The sequence below is a fragment of the Piliocolobus tephrosceles genome, chromosome 6 (assembly GCF_002776525.5).
Source record: "Piliocolobus tephrosceles isolate RC106 chromosome 6, ASM277652v3, whole genome shotgun sequence".
Taxonomy (NCBI): domain Eukaryota; kingdom Metazoa; phylum Chordata; class Mammalia; order Primates; family Cercopithecidae; genus Piliocolobus; species Piliocolobus tephrosceles.
In genome coordinates this window covers 75,432,707-75,447,480 of record NC_045439.1, presented here as the reverse complement: position 1 = coordinate 75,447,480, position 14,774 = coordinate 75,432,707, and the positions used below count along the sequence as shown (strand labels likewise).

The 14,774-nt window shown below is 46.2% G+C and overlaps 1 protein-coding gene across 3 annotated transcripts in view; it reads right to left on the bottom strand.

Moving 5' to 3' along the window:
- The window catches only part of GNB5 (G protein subunit beta 5), a 55,744-nt gene that overhangs the window by 20,750 nt on the left and 20,220 nt on the right, over window positions 1-14,774 (bottom strand). For all 3 annotated transcript variants that reach the window (XM_023227184.2, XM_023227183.1, XM_023227185.1), the window contains exons 2-4: window positions 12,641-12,777; window positions 8,255-8,296; window positions 5,517-5,593 (exon numbers count right to left, since the gene is read on the bottom strand). In XM_023227184.2, coding sequence (XP_023082952.1) covers window positions 5,517-5,593; window positions 8,255-8,296; window positions 12,641-12,777 — 256 coding nt within the window. The remainder of the gene's footprint in view (window positions 1-5,516; window positions 5,594-8,254; window positions 8,297-12,640; window positions 12,778-14,774) is intronic.

Genomic DNA, 14,774 nt, shown 5'->3' with positions numbered 1-14,774 from the left:
CGTTGTTCATGACAGGAAATCTTAGATTGGCTGTGTATAGAATGTCGCACATGGTGGATTTGTCAGATGGTTTCTTAATGGTTAGATTCAAGTACTGTAGAACATTCTGGCAATAAGAGTATCAAGGTGCTACTGTGTACTTCTTTCTTATTGCTTCATGTCAGAAGGCTTGTAATGTCTCTTCCAAGATTGGTGAAGCCAACTTTGATTACTTGCTTAAGGTGGACCACTAGATATCTCCAGGGTAAAGGTAATTTGTTCATAATCAGTAATAATCTGTGGTGTGATATTTTGAGACCACAAAAATATCCTTTCCTCAACCACTTTCATACAGAAACTTTGCATGATTACCCTTGCTTGAATCAAATATTACTTTAGGGGTGCAAAAGGGTGATTTATTTTGATAATGTCTTCTGTATTTATTAGCTGGTATTTTTCTGTAATGAAGAATCCTCCTTCCCACCATCACTGTATACCCATACATTTTTCTTCTAAATTGTATCATGATCCATTATTATCATTAATACCTTTGCTGCTCAAATTACCCCAAATCTGGGGCCTCTTCAAGTCAGCTCCTGTTTTGTTTTGTTTTTGTTTTTGTTTTATATATGACGCCTATTGGTCCTTGAATGTTCCTTTACTTTCTAGAACAAGAAAATATCCTAGGCTCACTTTATTCTTTTCCCCCCAGAGACCTAACCCCAGCCTTACCCTAAGGTGCTCTGCTTTCTTTTTGTGGGGAACAATATTTAAGATGGGGTCACTTTTTTCTGAGGCACTGGGAAAGCCAAGGGTTCCTTCTGCTTTTCCAGCGTCTTGGGAGATGCACAGGTGTATTCTCGGGTAGTTTCTTTCCAGTAATTAGCTTTGGCAAACTTGTTTATAGAATGTGCGGGGGAGGCTGGGCGTGGTGGCGCACGCCAGTAATCCTAGCACTTTGGGAGGCCAAGGTAGAGAGATCACCTGAGGTGAGGCGTTCAAGACCACCCTGGCCAACATGGAGAAACTCTGCCTCTACTAAAAATACCAAAATTAGCCGGGCGAGGTGGCACACACCAAGTAGCTAGTAATCCCAGCTACTTGGAAGGCTGAGGCAGGAGAATTGCTTGAACCTGGGAGGCAGAGGTTGCAGTGAATTGAGACCACACCACTGCACTCCAGCCTGGGCAACAGAGTGAGACTCTTTGTCTTTTAAAAAAAAAAAAAAAAAAAAAGAATGTGCAGAGAATGATTTGCACTTAGGCTATGGTAAGGGACAAGCATGCTGTGGACCATGGTCCTCCCTGACCCCTGAGCTGGGATATGTCCTCCCCGTCCTGAGTAATTTCTGTTGAGATACTTATTACTTAGGGTTATTCGCATTGGTATGAGGAGCAGGAAGGTTTTGCAGGGTGATGCATCCAGTGTTGAATCTCTGCTTTAGTACCCAACTAATGTTGTGATCTTGGTTACGTATTCATCTTTGAATTCCCTGACGACACCTGGCCCAGTGCCTTGCACACAGGAGCTCGTAGTAAGTATACAATACCTAAATGAAAGCTTCTTGGGGACACGGCTCTTAAATAAGAAATACTTGTATATAATCAATTGACACATTTTTTGGGGAAAGGGGATTGTGCCAATACCATTTGGGTTTTAGCTTTCAAGTTTGGAAACAACTGAGCGAGAGACCCAGGAGCCAGGTAAATTAAGATAAAAAATAACCCCATTATTACCTACGATGACATTTAGAGAATGTGGCATCAGTGCAGGTCTATGTGATAATACAGTTGCAGGGATGTCATACGTCATGGTTGGGAAATGTTATGTCAGACTTATCACTAGAAACTCAAATGAATCACAGCTGCTCTTAGCAGTTTTGGGAAAGGTCTGGGAAGGGGAGATGGTACTTCTACCTGCGATAAAGTTTCATGTTTGACGCTCTCTCATCAACTAGACTCCCATATTTTAAAAAATGCCTTCATAAGTGTTCATACCTTGAACTTTCTCTGCTTTGGCCCTTGTAACAGCCAGTGAGGCAGCCAGGAAAGGTGCTAGCACCTCCCACATGGCAGGGTGGGGAAACAGATGACAAAGATCAGGGCGCCAGCCATCCCTCCACTCTGAACTCTGTGTCTGCACCAAGCTAAGTTACCGGAAAGCTATCTATCTGGGCCTGGTAACGCTGCTCTCTTCCTTCCATCCCACTACCCTCATGGGAATTCTTGCGCTGCATTCCATTTAGTGAGGGTAAAATTAAGAAACAGCCACAGCATCATTTCCTAAACCACTGCTGAAGACATTGTTCACTGTTATCATATTCACTATACATTGCAGAAGGGCCTACCCAATATATTCTTTCTACAATTGAGAACTACGTATCTAATAGTTCAATATTGGACACTGAGGGATTATGTAACACACCCAGCTCTATGCATCTGCTAAAATTCATGTCCAATTAGAAACGTATTACCCTAGGATTTAAAAAAATGTGGAGAACTTATGATTCCTACTGAGTAGTGAAGAACTGACACTGCAGGAGAGGTCTGGCTTTTGCCTTCAGCTACTTGGAAGTGATCTCTGGGCCCCTGGAATGTCCTCCCCGGTAAGAGTGGCTTGGTTTGCTTGGGGGCTTTGGCCACCAGTTTAATAATGTGATTTATGATGGGGGTTTTCGGATGCGTCATATCAGGTCTGATCTCCAGAGGAACTTGAGACTAAAGGTATCTGCCTGAACTTCTAGAGAGATTGGAGACTAAAGGTAAACCACACAGGCAGTGTGTGGTCAAGCTCCCAATAAAACCTCTGGACACCTAAGGCTCAGAGGAGCTTCCCCAGCTGGCAATACCCTGCATGTATTATCATACACCGTGGCCAAGAGGAAACAACGCTGTCAGCGACCACCCCAGGGAGACGATGACTGGCAGCTCCATGTTTAGATGCCTTTTGGCTTCTGCCCCAGGGGTCTCTTCCTTTGGCTGGTTCTAATTTGTATCTTTCCACTGTAATAAAACTGTGGTAGTAAGTACAGCACTTTCATGAGTTTGGCGAGTCGTTTTAGAGAATTCCTGGGGTTGTGGGGACCCTCAAATTTGCAGCCAGGATCTGAAGTAAGGGGCACTCTTGGAACTGTGCCTGCTAACTGTAGTTGGCTAAACTCCTTTGCACCAACCTTGTAATTGTGGCCTATTTCTCCCTTGCTTGCTTTCTCTAATAGATGTGTTACACATGTAGTACAAATATATATATACGTGTGTGTGTGTATATATATATGTTTACATATATATCTTTTATTATAGCACCTCTTATCCTTTTAGGAAGTAGATGGTAATAACTTTTATATAAATACTGGCATCCACCTAGAAAGTGGAGACATAATCCACTTTTGAGCTATTTTAAAAATTAAAAAATATGGGCCAGGTGCAGTGGCTAACACCTGCAATCTCAACACTTTGGGAGGCCGAGGCAGGAGGATCACTTGAGGTCAGGAGTTCGAGACCACCTTGGCCAACATGGTAAAACCCCATCTCTACTAAAAAAAAAAATTCCAAAAATTAGCTGGGCATGGTGGTGCATGCCTGTAGTCCCAGCTACTTGGGAGGCTGAGGCAGAAGAATGGCTTGAACCTGGGGGGTAGAGGCTGCAGTGAGCCGAGATCGTACCCCTACACTCCAGCCTGGGTGACAGAGCGAGGCTCCATCGCAGAAAAAAAAAAAAAAGTGAAATACATGTATGTGAACATGGGCTCCAAAGGGACATGTGGTCTTGGCCACTGGAAGAAGAATGAGAATATGTCCCCAATGCATCCACCCAAAGGGTGGGGACACTGGAGAAGATGGTTGGTGTGACTGGCTGAAGAGGGCTCCAAAACGTTTGCTTGGGGACTCCGGCTTTTCCTCTTTAAAATAAAATTCTTTCTTCCTGATTATAAAGAGAAAAATTCCCATAGTCCCATCGTCCAGAAAGAACTACTATTTTATTTGGTATAGTTCCTTCTAGCCTTTATAATATGCCTTTTTTTTTCCTTCCTTTCTTTAGACAGAGTCTCGCTCTGTCTCCAGGCTGGAGGGCAGTGGCGCGATCTCAGCTCACTGCGAGCCCCACCTCCCCAGTACACGCCATTCTCTTGCCTCAGCCTCCCGAGCAGCTGGGACTGCAGGCACCTGCCACCACGCCCGGCTAATTTTTCGGATTTTTAGTAGAGATGGGGTTTCACCATGTTAGCCAGAATGGTCTCGATCTCCTGACCTCGTGATCTGCTCGTCTCAGCATCCCAAAGTGCTGGGATTACAGGCGTGAGCCACTGCGCCTGGCCTAATATGCCTCTTTTTAAAAACATGGCTGAGATACTGTGGCAGAAATATTTTGAATGGTCTCAGAATTGTTCAACACAGGGACCAGGAATTATGTTGGTTTCAGTTCTCATTGACAAACCTGTTAAACTGAGCTCCAGGAGAATAGGGAATAAGGCACACTCTTCCTAGTAATCTTGATGCCCTTTTCACATAGTGTAATTAAGAATTTTCCTTTTTAATGGCTGTATGATATTCCATTCAGTTCATGTACCACAATTCACTTAAGTTTTCCTGGATGGGTATGTTGGTTCCTTTTTTCTTCCTTTTTTTTTTTTTTTGCTTTATTTTATTTTTGAGACAGGGTCTCACTCTGTCACCCAGGCTGGAGTGCAGTGGCATGACCACAGCTTACTGCATCCTTAACCTCCCAGGCTCAAGCAGTCCTCCCACCTCAGCTTCCAGAATAGCTGGGTCTACAGGTGTCTACCAACACATCCAGCTAATTAGATTTTTTTTTTTTTTTTTTTTTTTTTTGTAGAGACAAGGTATTATTACTACATTGCCCAGGCTGGTCTCAAACTCTTGGGCTCAGGTGATCTTCCTGCCTCTGCCTCCCAAAGTACTGGGATTACAGGCGAGAGCTATCACGCCTGGTGTTTTTTGCTTTATTTTTAAAAATACTACAATTAATGTCATTGTCCATATGGCTTTCCTACGTTTTGGATCATTCCTTTCAAATGAGTTCCTGGATGTGGAGTCACCAGATCAAAGGCTATCAGTTTTTCAAGGCTTCTGACAGACATTACCAAGTTGCTTTCCAAAATGTTTGCAACGTTTATAGTTCTGCCAAAAGCATTTGAGAGAGGAGATAGGTTTGAGAGATGAAATAGGTTTGAGATACTGTCAGTTTGCAATGAAAATAATTATGAAAGAGAGTTTTATGGTTTTTTTTTTTTTTTTTTTAAAGAGATGGGGGTCTTGCTTTGTTGCCAAGGTGGACTTGAACTCCTGGGGTCAAGTGATCCTCCCACCTCAGCCTCCCAGGTGGCTGGGATTACAAGCAGGCACCACTGTGCCGGCTTACGGTTTCTCCTTTGATCAAGTTCAGGGAAGGATTTAGCATGCTGCTTCACAAGTAAACTACAAAAACTACGAGTTCTTGTTTGTTTGCTTGTTTTTGCTAAGAGAACAGTATTTTATGGTTAACACAAAATTTGAAAAGCTGCTGTAGCTCCAACTTACCCACAAGCAATGGCACATCCCGACGGGGCATAAGCACATGCCATCACCCACGTGCAGGGCATAGTGACCGCGTGCTCCTGAAACACAGCACAGAGTGGACAACTAGCACTTCCACACAAAACTCTTTTTTTTTTTTTTTTTTTTTTTTTGAGATGGAGTCTCACTCCATTGCCAGTCTGGAGTGCAGTGGCACAATCTCAGCTCACTCCAACATCCGCCTCCCAGGTTCAAGCAATTCTCCTGTTTCAGCCTCCTGAGTAGCTGGGATCACAGGCATGTGCCACCACGCCTGGCTAATTTTTGTAGTTTTAGTAGAGATGGGGTTTCACCATGTTGGCCAGGCTGGTCTCGAACTCCTGACCTCAAGTGATCTGCTCACCTCGGCCTCCCAAAGTGCTGAGATTACAGGTGTGAGCCCCCATGCCTGGCCACAAAAATCTTAATGTTTAAATTTTAGAAAATAAAATCACCAGATGCCTACTGAATTACATTATAGTTTCAAAAGGAAGTGGTAGAGGGTAAAGACGGGCTCAAGACTTATGAGGGGACTCTCATAATCAACTTTATGTCACATATTCGAAAAGTTAAAAAGCTCAACTAACAAAAGCAAAGCAAAACAAAACAAAACAAAAAAACCCTTCATGTTTTACTTCCTTCTTAATGTCATACTCCCTTTGTTCTTCTGCCTGAGTATCAGGGCCCCTTTGCTTTGAAAGGTATGCCCAAATCTCCTTTCAGATACATACGTTTCCTTGTTTACTCTGATCTCCATTTTCAAAATATACACTGGAATGACTTTTTATAGATGTATTTTCAGTTTGTTTACTTGTGAGTCTGTAAGAGCCTGTGTCCACTGTGGGACCTAAACCATCCCAGGGAAGGGATGTTTGGGTGCGGGGAGGGGAGGGCGATCTTCAGTTGTGCCCACAGATAATGATAACTGGTAAAATGGAAATATTAAGAACTAAGCGCGACAGTCCCTGGCTTCTGGCTTCACAGAGAATAAGAACCACCGTGGGCACAAGCGGCTGGCCTGCACGCGGTCACACATCTTGGTGGTGGTGAAACCAGGACCAGGGTCCACGTCTCCCATGGGAATAAGACCTCAGGCTCAGAGGTATTGGAAATATGGCTCTGTTGTTTGCATATCTGCGTGCAGGAGGACAGGGGTGACTCAGCCAGCCAGCAGCCAGGGACGGGCGCGCTTAGTTCTTCATGCTTCCAGTGTACACTCAAGTGCTGGTCTTCTTCTCTGTTATATGTGTTTTTGTGGGGAAACACAGGCCCCAATACTGCCTGCCCAAATACTATTATCAATAGCAGTCTTGTAGGCTTTCAGAGGCCAAGAATAATCTACTGCTCTCCAGATAATGAGCTGAGGTAGCCACTGTCAGCACAAGGTATCCCAGGCCCCCTTCCTCACAAGTAATGGCTGTATTCCCTGCCACGGGCCACAAGTGGCACCCTCGGCTCCCCAGAAATCAGTCTGTGCTCTAAGCCATGATAAGGTGTAAACAGAAGCAACTACACTCCTGCACAGTCCAGAAGATGCTGAGGAGTGCTGGGAGAGATGGAGGCTTCCAAGGAGCTAGGCGCTGTACAGCAAAGCCCTGCGCAAATTGTTAAGCTGTCATTTGTATTCCCCAGGGGACTGACCATTAGGGACTCAACTCTACAAAACGGTTCTGGCCCCTCACTTGACCAGGTCATGTCACCAGCTGCTTCCCATGACAGTGACTAAACACATTCGACAATGCGGAATATGGCTGCTGTTCACTATGAGACAGAGACAGGTCTCACGTTTTTCACAGCATAAAGGAAGGCTTTCTAAATAAATATAGGAATTCTTATTTAATACACAATACTCTTTGCTGTAAATGCCAATGCAATGCAGGTGTGCCAGCATTCCTGCACATAGGTTTTGGTCTTCAACTTTCATTAAGAGCTAAAATTTATTTATTTATTTATTTATTTATTTTTTGAGACGGAGTCTCGCTCTGTCGCCCGGGCTGGAGTGCAGTGGCCGGATCTCAGCTCACTGCTAGCTCCGCCTCCCGGGTTTACGCCATTCTCCTGCCTCAGCCTCCCGAGTAGCTGGGACTGCAGGCGCCCGCCACCTCGCCCGGCTAGTTTTTTATATTTTTTAGTAGAGACGGGGTTTCACAGTGTTAGCCAGGATGGTCTTGATCTCCTGACCTCGTGATCCGCCCGTCTCGGCCTCCCAAAGTGCTGGGATTACAGGCTTGAGCCACCGCGCCCGGCAAGAGCTAAAATTTAAATCTAAGTTGAGCTGTGCATGCCTAGGCCAGACTTGCAAGGGGATCAGACTGCATCACAGGGTAGTTCTGCCCAATCCCACTGCAGCCTCATCTTCCCCACTCTATGAAGTCTGGTCAAATAGAGGGGAGGGAATGGAGAATTTCGGTGCCTCTTATCACTCAGAAGACAAATAGTACATGCAGTTGCACATGTGGACGCAAGTTTTCCATGCTCTGCCCATTTCTGTGTTGGTACTGGCAGCCCCTATAGTGGCTCTAATAGTCCTCTCGGGGTAAGAGGGGAATAAATGCTGCAATGGGCTGGCCGAGCTGTTCAAACACGGATGGGCCATCCCTAGAGAAAACTGCTTGCAGGGACACATGGAGAAAAATCAGGACAGGGCCAGGCAGCTGGACCAGAGCACCTTTAACTAGGCTGGGGTTCTGAAGTGCCTACTATGGCTGGGAACAATGCCTCACCTTGTTCGTGGTGAAGGAATCCCATACGATCACCTTCCCATCCTGGAGGGAGAAGAGCAAACAGTTCAGAGGTTGTCAAGTTCTTACATATTACTGCTGAGAATTCCTCATAAAAGCTGTGTCCAGCAGGGCAGTGTGAAGTGGAAAGCCGGAATGAGGATCTGGATAATCAAGACCCCCTAACCTTCCATGAAAAAAAGCGGAGTGAGTGTGGGAGGGGCGGGATGTCCCAGTGGAGCCGAAGGATTTCAACCTTACATTCCTTGGAAAGATACAACAACAGGAAACAACACACAGACACTTCTTTCATACCATTTACAAACCATGCACAAACTGTTGGTACACTATCATCACCTGCCATACCCTAAATGTCAACAAATTATACAGAGGAAAGATAAACCTGACATTACCTTTAGGGACCTGACAGGTAAATAATAAATCTTTTTCTCCCACAACTTCTCCACTACTTTGTTCTTTCTCCCATTTGCTTTGGAGCCCATGGTCCCCGCGGCACCATCCAGGAACCCCTCTCCCCATTCCCTGTCCATTTCTCCGCCAGGGACAGCTGCGGAGGGGGCTGAATGGGCCTGAGATCAGTCTAATTCCTCCAGGGGCTCACAGATGTCACAGCTCCAGCTCTGACATTTCGCACCTACGCTGAGAACAACGTGCAATATGCGCCATCGTGGTGGGAACCCCTGTGGGCAGCTGTTCAGTAAGCAAACAGCACTCCCTGCCAGGGTGAACGCAGAGCTGGCCCTGCCACAGAGAATGCTGCCTACTTTCACTGCAACCCAGCTGCGGCCTCCTGTGGGTATGGGTTGTGACTATAGCATCATCTATTTGTAATGAAAACCCATTAGAGGTAAATCCATGTGAGCCCTGGTCCCTGCAAAGCAGTCCTCTGCCCAGACCGTGGCATGCAGGTTGCTGGGCAGACAGTGGAAGGAGACTGGATCTTCAGGGATGGGAAATCTACAGCCTCTATAGCAGGCTTGATTTTTTAATAACTCAAGCCATTTGGGGCCACATTTTGGCAAATGAGGTGGCAGAGATATGGATGGAAAACATCACTTAAGGGCAGAAGCAAGATCGGATCTGCAGTGACACAGCTGCTTGCTTTGCATGATCTGATGGAAGATTTCTGTGTTAACGCCATGCATGGCAGATGGACCCTGAAGCAAGGTCAAAGTTGGTGGTTTGGGGCCTTCTGAGATTCCAAAGCACATTGGTTCTTCTGGTCTTAATTTCTGCCTAAATGGCCACACACAATGTGTGGGGTGGATTCGGTAAGCCTGTAGCACAGAAACTGGAGTGGGGCCACACGCCTGCATCATGGGGTCCTCTGCACCTGGAGCCCCTAATGGCTGGGGACTGGTTCCATGCACTGCCCACATCAGCGACCACGTTAGGGGCTTCTTCCACCTCACTGCCTGCCTGTCCCCCCATGTGTGCTCTGGAGTTCCCGTGTGTGCCACCCACTGTGTGCTCTGGGGTCTCATTAAACTAAGTGTGGTCTCCTCGGTGAGCACAGATTTATGTGCAGGGGCCTACGTACCAAGACAGAAAATATGCTTCTACCCTCCAGCCTTAATCCCACGTGGCTGGGGTGATTACTCTCCTGCATCTAAGCAGGAAGGCTGTTGATGAGTCCAAGTCTGTTCCAGAGGCTTCCTGCTTTCCAGCCCCCTCCCCACACCCACACACACCTCTTCCAGCTCTGGAACAGAGCAGGATGGACAGGGTGTGCCCAGTCCTGCTGAAGGTCCTCCCTTCCAACAGCAGCATGTGAGTGACAGAAAACCCAACACAGAGCCTACCTTGTCCGGATTTAAGAAGTCGAAAGGCTAGAGAGCAGCATGGATATCCTGATAAGCACCTTGTAAGAGTAAGTTCTTGAAAAAGACTAGAAAGAAGTGCTCTAAAATAATAATGATGGGCAGGGCAAGGTGGCTCACATCTATAATCCCAGTGCTTTGGGAGGCTGAGGCAGGAGGATCACTCGAGCCTAGGAGGTCAAGGCTAAAGTGAGCTGCACTCCAGCCTCGGTAACAGAGTGAGACCCCATCTCAAGAAAAGAAAAAAGCAAAAGAAAAAATCATAATAATGGTTGGGACAGGATGGTGGGAGTAAAAGGTTTTTATTTGTTTTATTTTCCAGTGTTCTTTAATATAGTAAAATACATAAGTGATACATTTATTTTGATCTTAAAAAAAAGCAAGTGCAATGTGACACACTAGATTTGTAGGTAATCCAGGAGAGTAATAACATGTGTCCTATCAAACGCAAAACTGACACAGACGTTACAGTCTGTGGATTCTCTAGAGTATATCCAGTTTTACAAGGGTTATAAAAAAAACCAAACCAACCTGCTTTTGGAAAAACTGAGCACAAGGCAGGAGTTGGGGGAAAACCATGCTGATCATAAAAATATGATTTATGGAAAAATTAAGATTTTGAGAAAAAAATACACACTCTCACTCTGTTGCCTAGGCTGGAGAGTAGTGGCCGGATCTCGGCTCACTGCAACCTCTGCCTCCTGGGTTCAAGTGATTCTCCTGCCTCGGCCTCCCGAGGAGCTGGGATTACAGGCTCCCACCACCATGCCCTGCTAATTTTTATATTTTTTAGTAGATATGGGGTTTCACCATGTTGGCCAGGTTAGTCTTAAACTCCTGACCTCAGGTGACCCATTCGCCTCAGCCTCCCAAAGTGCTGGGATTACAGGCGTGAGCCACCACGCCAGGCCGAATATCTCTTTTTTTATTGAGACAGGGTCTCACTGTGTTGCCCAGGCTGGAGTGCAGTGGCATAATCTCAGCTCACTGCAGCCTTGACCTCCTACACCCAAACAATACTCCCACCTCAGCCTCCCAAGTAGCTGGCACTACAGGCACGCACCACCATGCCCAGCTAATTTTTTATTTCTATTTTTGTAAAGATGAGGTCTCACCGGCCGGGCGCGGTGGCTCAAGCCTGTAATCCCAGCACTTTGGGAGGCCGAGACGGGCGGATCACGAGGTCAGGAGATCGAGACCATCCTGGCTAACACGGTGAAACCCCATCTCTACTAAAAAATACAAAAAACTAGCCGGGCGGCGTGGCGGGCACCTGTAGTCCCAGCTACTTGGGAGGCTGAGACAGGAGAATGGTGTAAACCCAGGAGGCGGGGCTTGCAGTGAGCTGAGATCCGGCCACTGCACTCCAGCCTGGGCGGCAGAGCGAGACTCCGTCTCAAAAAAGAAAAAAAAGATGAGGTCTCACCATGTTACCCAGATTGGTCTTGAACTCCTGGATTCAAGTGATCCTCCTGCCTTGGCCTCCCAAAGTGCTGGGATTATAGGCACGAGCCCCATAACCAGCCTATAGAATATCTCATGTGACTTCAGTTTATAGCTTTATGTTCAATACATGTTACATAAAAATAGACATCAAAAGTACTAAGCTGTGGGAGCCAGACTCCAAGTGAGACTTGGACTCCAAATCATTCCAGCCTCTTGAGAGTCACACTTTTCTATAGTCTCTTTCCTCTTTATATCAGGGTTGTTTTGTGTGACTAACAGAATACAACAGAAGCAATGTCACCTCTGAGGCCAGGTCATGAAATATGGAATGGCCCTGCCTCTGCCCCTTCTGTGGATCACTCGCTCTGGGAGAGGCCAGCTACCATGTTGTGAGCAGGTCCAATGGTGAGGAACTGAGGCCTCCAGCCAAGAGCCATGTGAACAAGGCACCCTGGAAGTGACTCTCCACCTTAGTCCAGCTGTCGGCAACTACAGCCCCGACCAACATCTTCACACAACCTCACAAACCACCTGAGCCCGAACCGCCCGGCGGAGCCACTCCTGGACGCCTGATTCTCAGAAACCATGTGAGATTATTAAGCTACTAATTTGGGGTAATTTTTTGGAGTAATAGATAACTAATAAATAATATATAAAATAAACTATGTAAATGATATGATTTTTAAAATTGTATTTTACAAGATATGTATCTTAACATTGTTCTTTATGACATAAGAATCGCTAAACTCCTTAAATTGAAAGAAAATCATTGATAGAATCTTATGCCCTCAATTTGGGGGGAAAAAAGAAAAATTTTAAAAATGGTTTCATTTACAAATAAGACTTTGAAATTATTTTCAATGGCTCATCACACTGGTTAAATATAGTCTACACTGTTTCAACTCTTACCAACTTCAAATCTACCCAAATTAGTGAAGTTCTATAGTATGCAAGAGAGTTCTTTATGCTAAATCACATCCTCTGGAGAATGAGCAAAGTCTTACAAAGATCAGAAAAGGGCTTTTGGAAAGGGACAGCTCTCCTCCCCCTTAGCTATAAAATCCAAAACCCGCTCACCCGTTATGCAGCAGGTGTGACATACCTGTGACGAGCTCACGATCCTCCTCTTATCTTTGCACCAGTCCATGCACAGGACTTTGTTCCCATGGCCTTTGAGGGTCCTTCTGGTCTTCATGACAAACTGCCCCAGGGCCTCTACCCGCTCCGCCACCTGGTGCACTGGAAGGACAAGGCCACAGTCAGTGCCCTTGCTAAGGACCAGGTTCCGGGCTTTGGGCTGGCACAGCACAAACACAGGCTCCGCACAGGGAGGCAGCGCCATGGGTTTCCTCCACAAGAAGCCACAGCTTGATTCTCTGATTCTTTACCATTACATCCTAGCAGTACTCCTTCTTTGAAGATCAGTAGAGGGTAGAGATGACACTGCCATTCTCTCTTTGTGTTTAAGACCCTATATTTTTCAAAGCACTTTTATCTATGCATGTTGAGGGATTAACAACAAGACCACCTCATATTCATAAAGCACTATATAAAATTCTTCCCTTTAAGGGCCACAGCTCCGAGAGGAGGGCAGGACAGGCAGCAGAGTGAGACTGCTATGCCCATTTAGCAGGTGGGGAAACTGAGACTCACAGAGGTTATCTGGCTAAGACAAGTTCATACAACCACCAGCAAACCAGGGTGGGGCTTCTGGTTCTCCCGCCTACCACTCTCACATCACAAGGAAAACTGACTTTACAGAACTGTTCCAACAGGACTATAAGGTACACCCTGCGGCTCTAGCCCTGGCTGCGTCTAGCTGACCCTCTGTGTACCTGGCACCGGCCTGGACCGTGGCAGGTTCCTCACACACACGGCGCAGGAAGGAATGAACCAGCAAACTGCCAAGCAAGCTGTCTGCAAACTGCATACCTGTGAGTTTACTGAAAAACTTACCATCCACAGAAATCAATGCAATGTCCTAAAAGTCTGAACACACGATCCACTCATAGCACCACTTATACCAGAAAGGAGATCCAAAAGTCAGTCTCTCAGGGCTGGGACAACAGCTTCTTTTCTGAGGCCAAGGGCGACTTTCTAGGGGCTTGTAGAGAAGCTGAGACTCATGAGTCTGAGAGGGACAGGTTTGTAGGAAATGGCTGGAAAGTCACAAAGACCAGCTGGTCCAGATCCTTCATCATGCAGGGGAGGACGCCGAGGTCTGCAGGGATCCTGCGGCCACTCCCCACTTCCCTCTCTTGGTGGTGGTATGTGAGAAGGAGAAGCCAGGGCTCTGAACTCTCCATCTCCATCTCCTTCTTTGAAACCTCTCAGCTGGCCTTTCTCCAGGCAGGTGAGGAGGGTAGAGGGCATTTTCAGGGGGGAACAGCCTAGGCAAACAGACAGAGGAACAGGGTGGGAAGAGGCAAGGTAGCTGCCCCTCATGTCTTCCCAGGGAGCTGCTGAGGCTTGACGGGGCTGTGGCCCATTTCCCTTCAACTGGCAGCCTGCGCCAAGAAGGGCCGACTCTGTGGTCTGAGTTCTATGACAGCAGCATCCCTTCCTGGGAAATCCTTCCTTCCATCCTTCCCTCCCCAAAAAGCTTCAGTGTATATGTCCTAAAAACAAAGAACTCTCTTAAATAACCGAAGCATAATGATCAAAATTAGAAAATTAATGCTGAAACAATACTAATCTACAGACTTATTGAGATACTGCCTATTATCCAAATAATAACCTTCACAGCAAAAGGAAATCCATGGTCAGAGATTGAATTCAGTTGCCATGTTTACTGAGCCCCCAGTTATTTGATTCCTTCTTGTAATGTGGTCTGATGCTTCCTTGAGATTAGTTTGGGTAAAACACGTTTGGCAGGGACACAGAGATGGGGTGCTGAGCTAATGTCACTGCCTCCCGCCTGGGCACAGGAGTCCCACTGCCGGTGGGGTCACCAGGGATCATCTGGTTAAGGGGACACCTGCCAGGTCTCTCCACTGGAGAGTTACCATTTCACCTTTTGTAATGAAAAGTGTCTTGTTAGGGAGGTACTCTGAGACTATATAAATGTCGTGTTATCCCTCAAACCTCAATGGCCTTAATTTAATAGTGCTAATGATTCTGGTCTGAACGAGTGATCGTGATGATGGCTGGCAAGTGGTGATCTTTCTCAGCCCGCCCTTCCCTCTGCATTCATTAGTTGGCTTTCTTTTTTTTTTTTTTTTTTTTTTTTTTTTTTT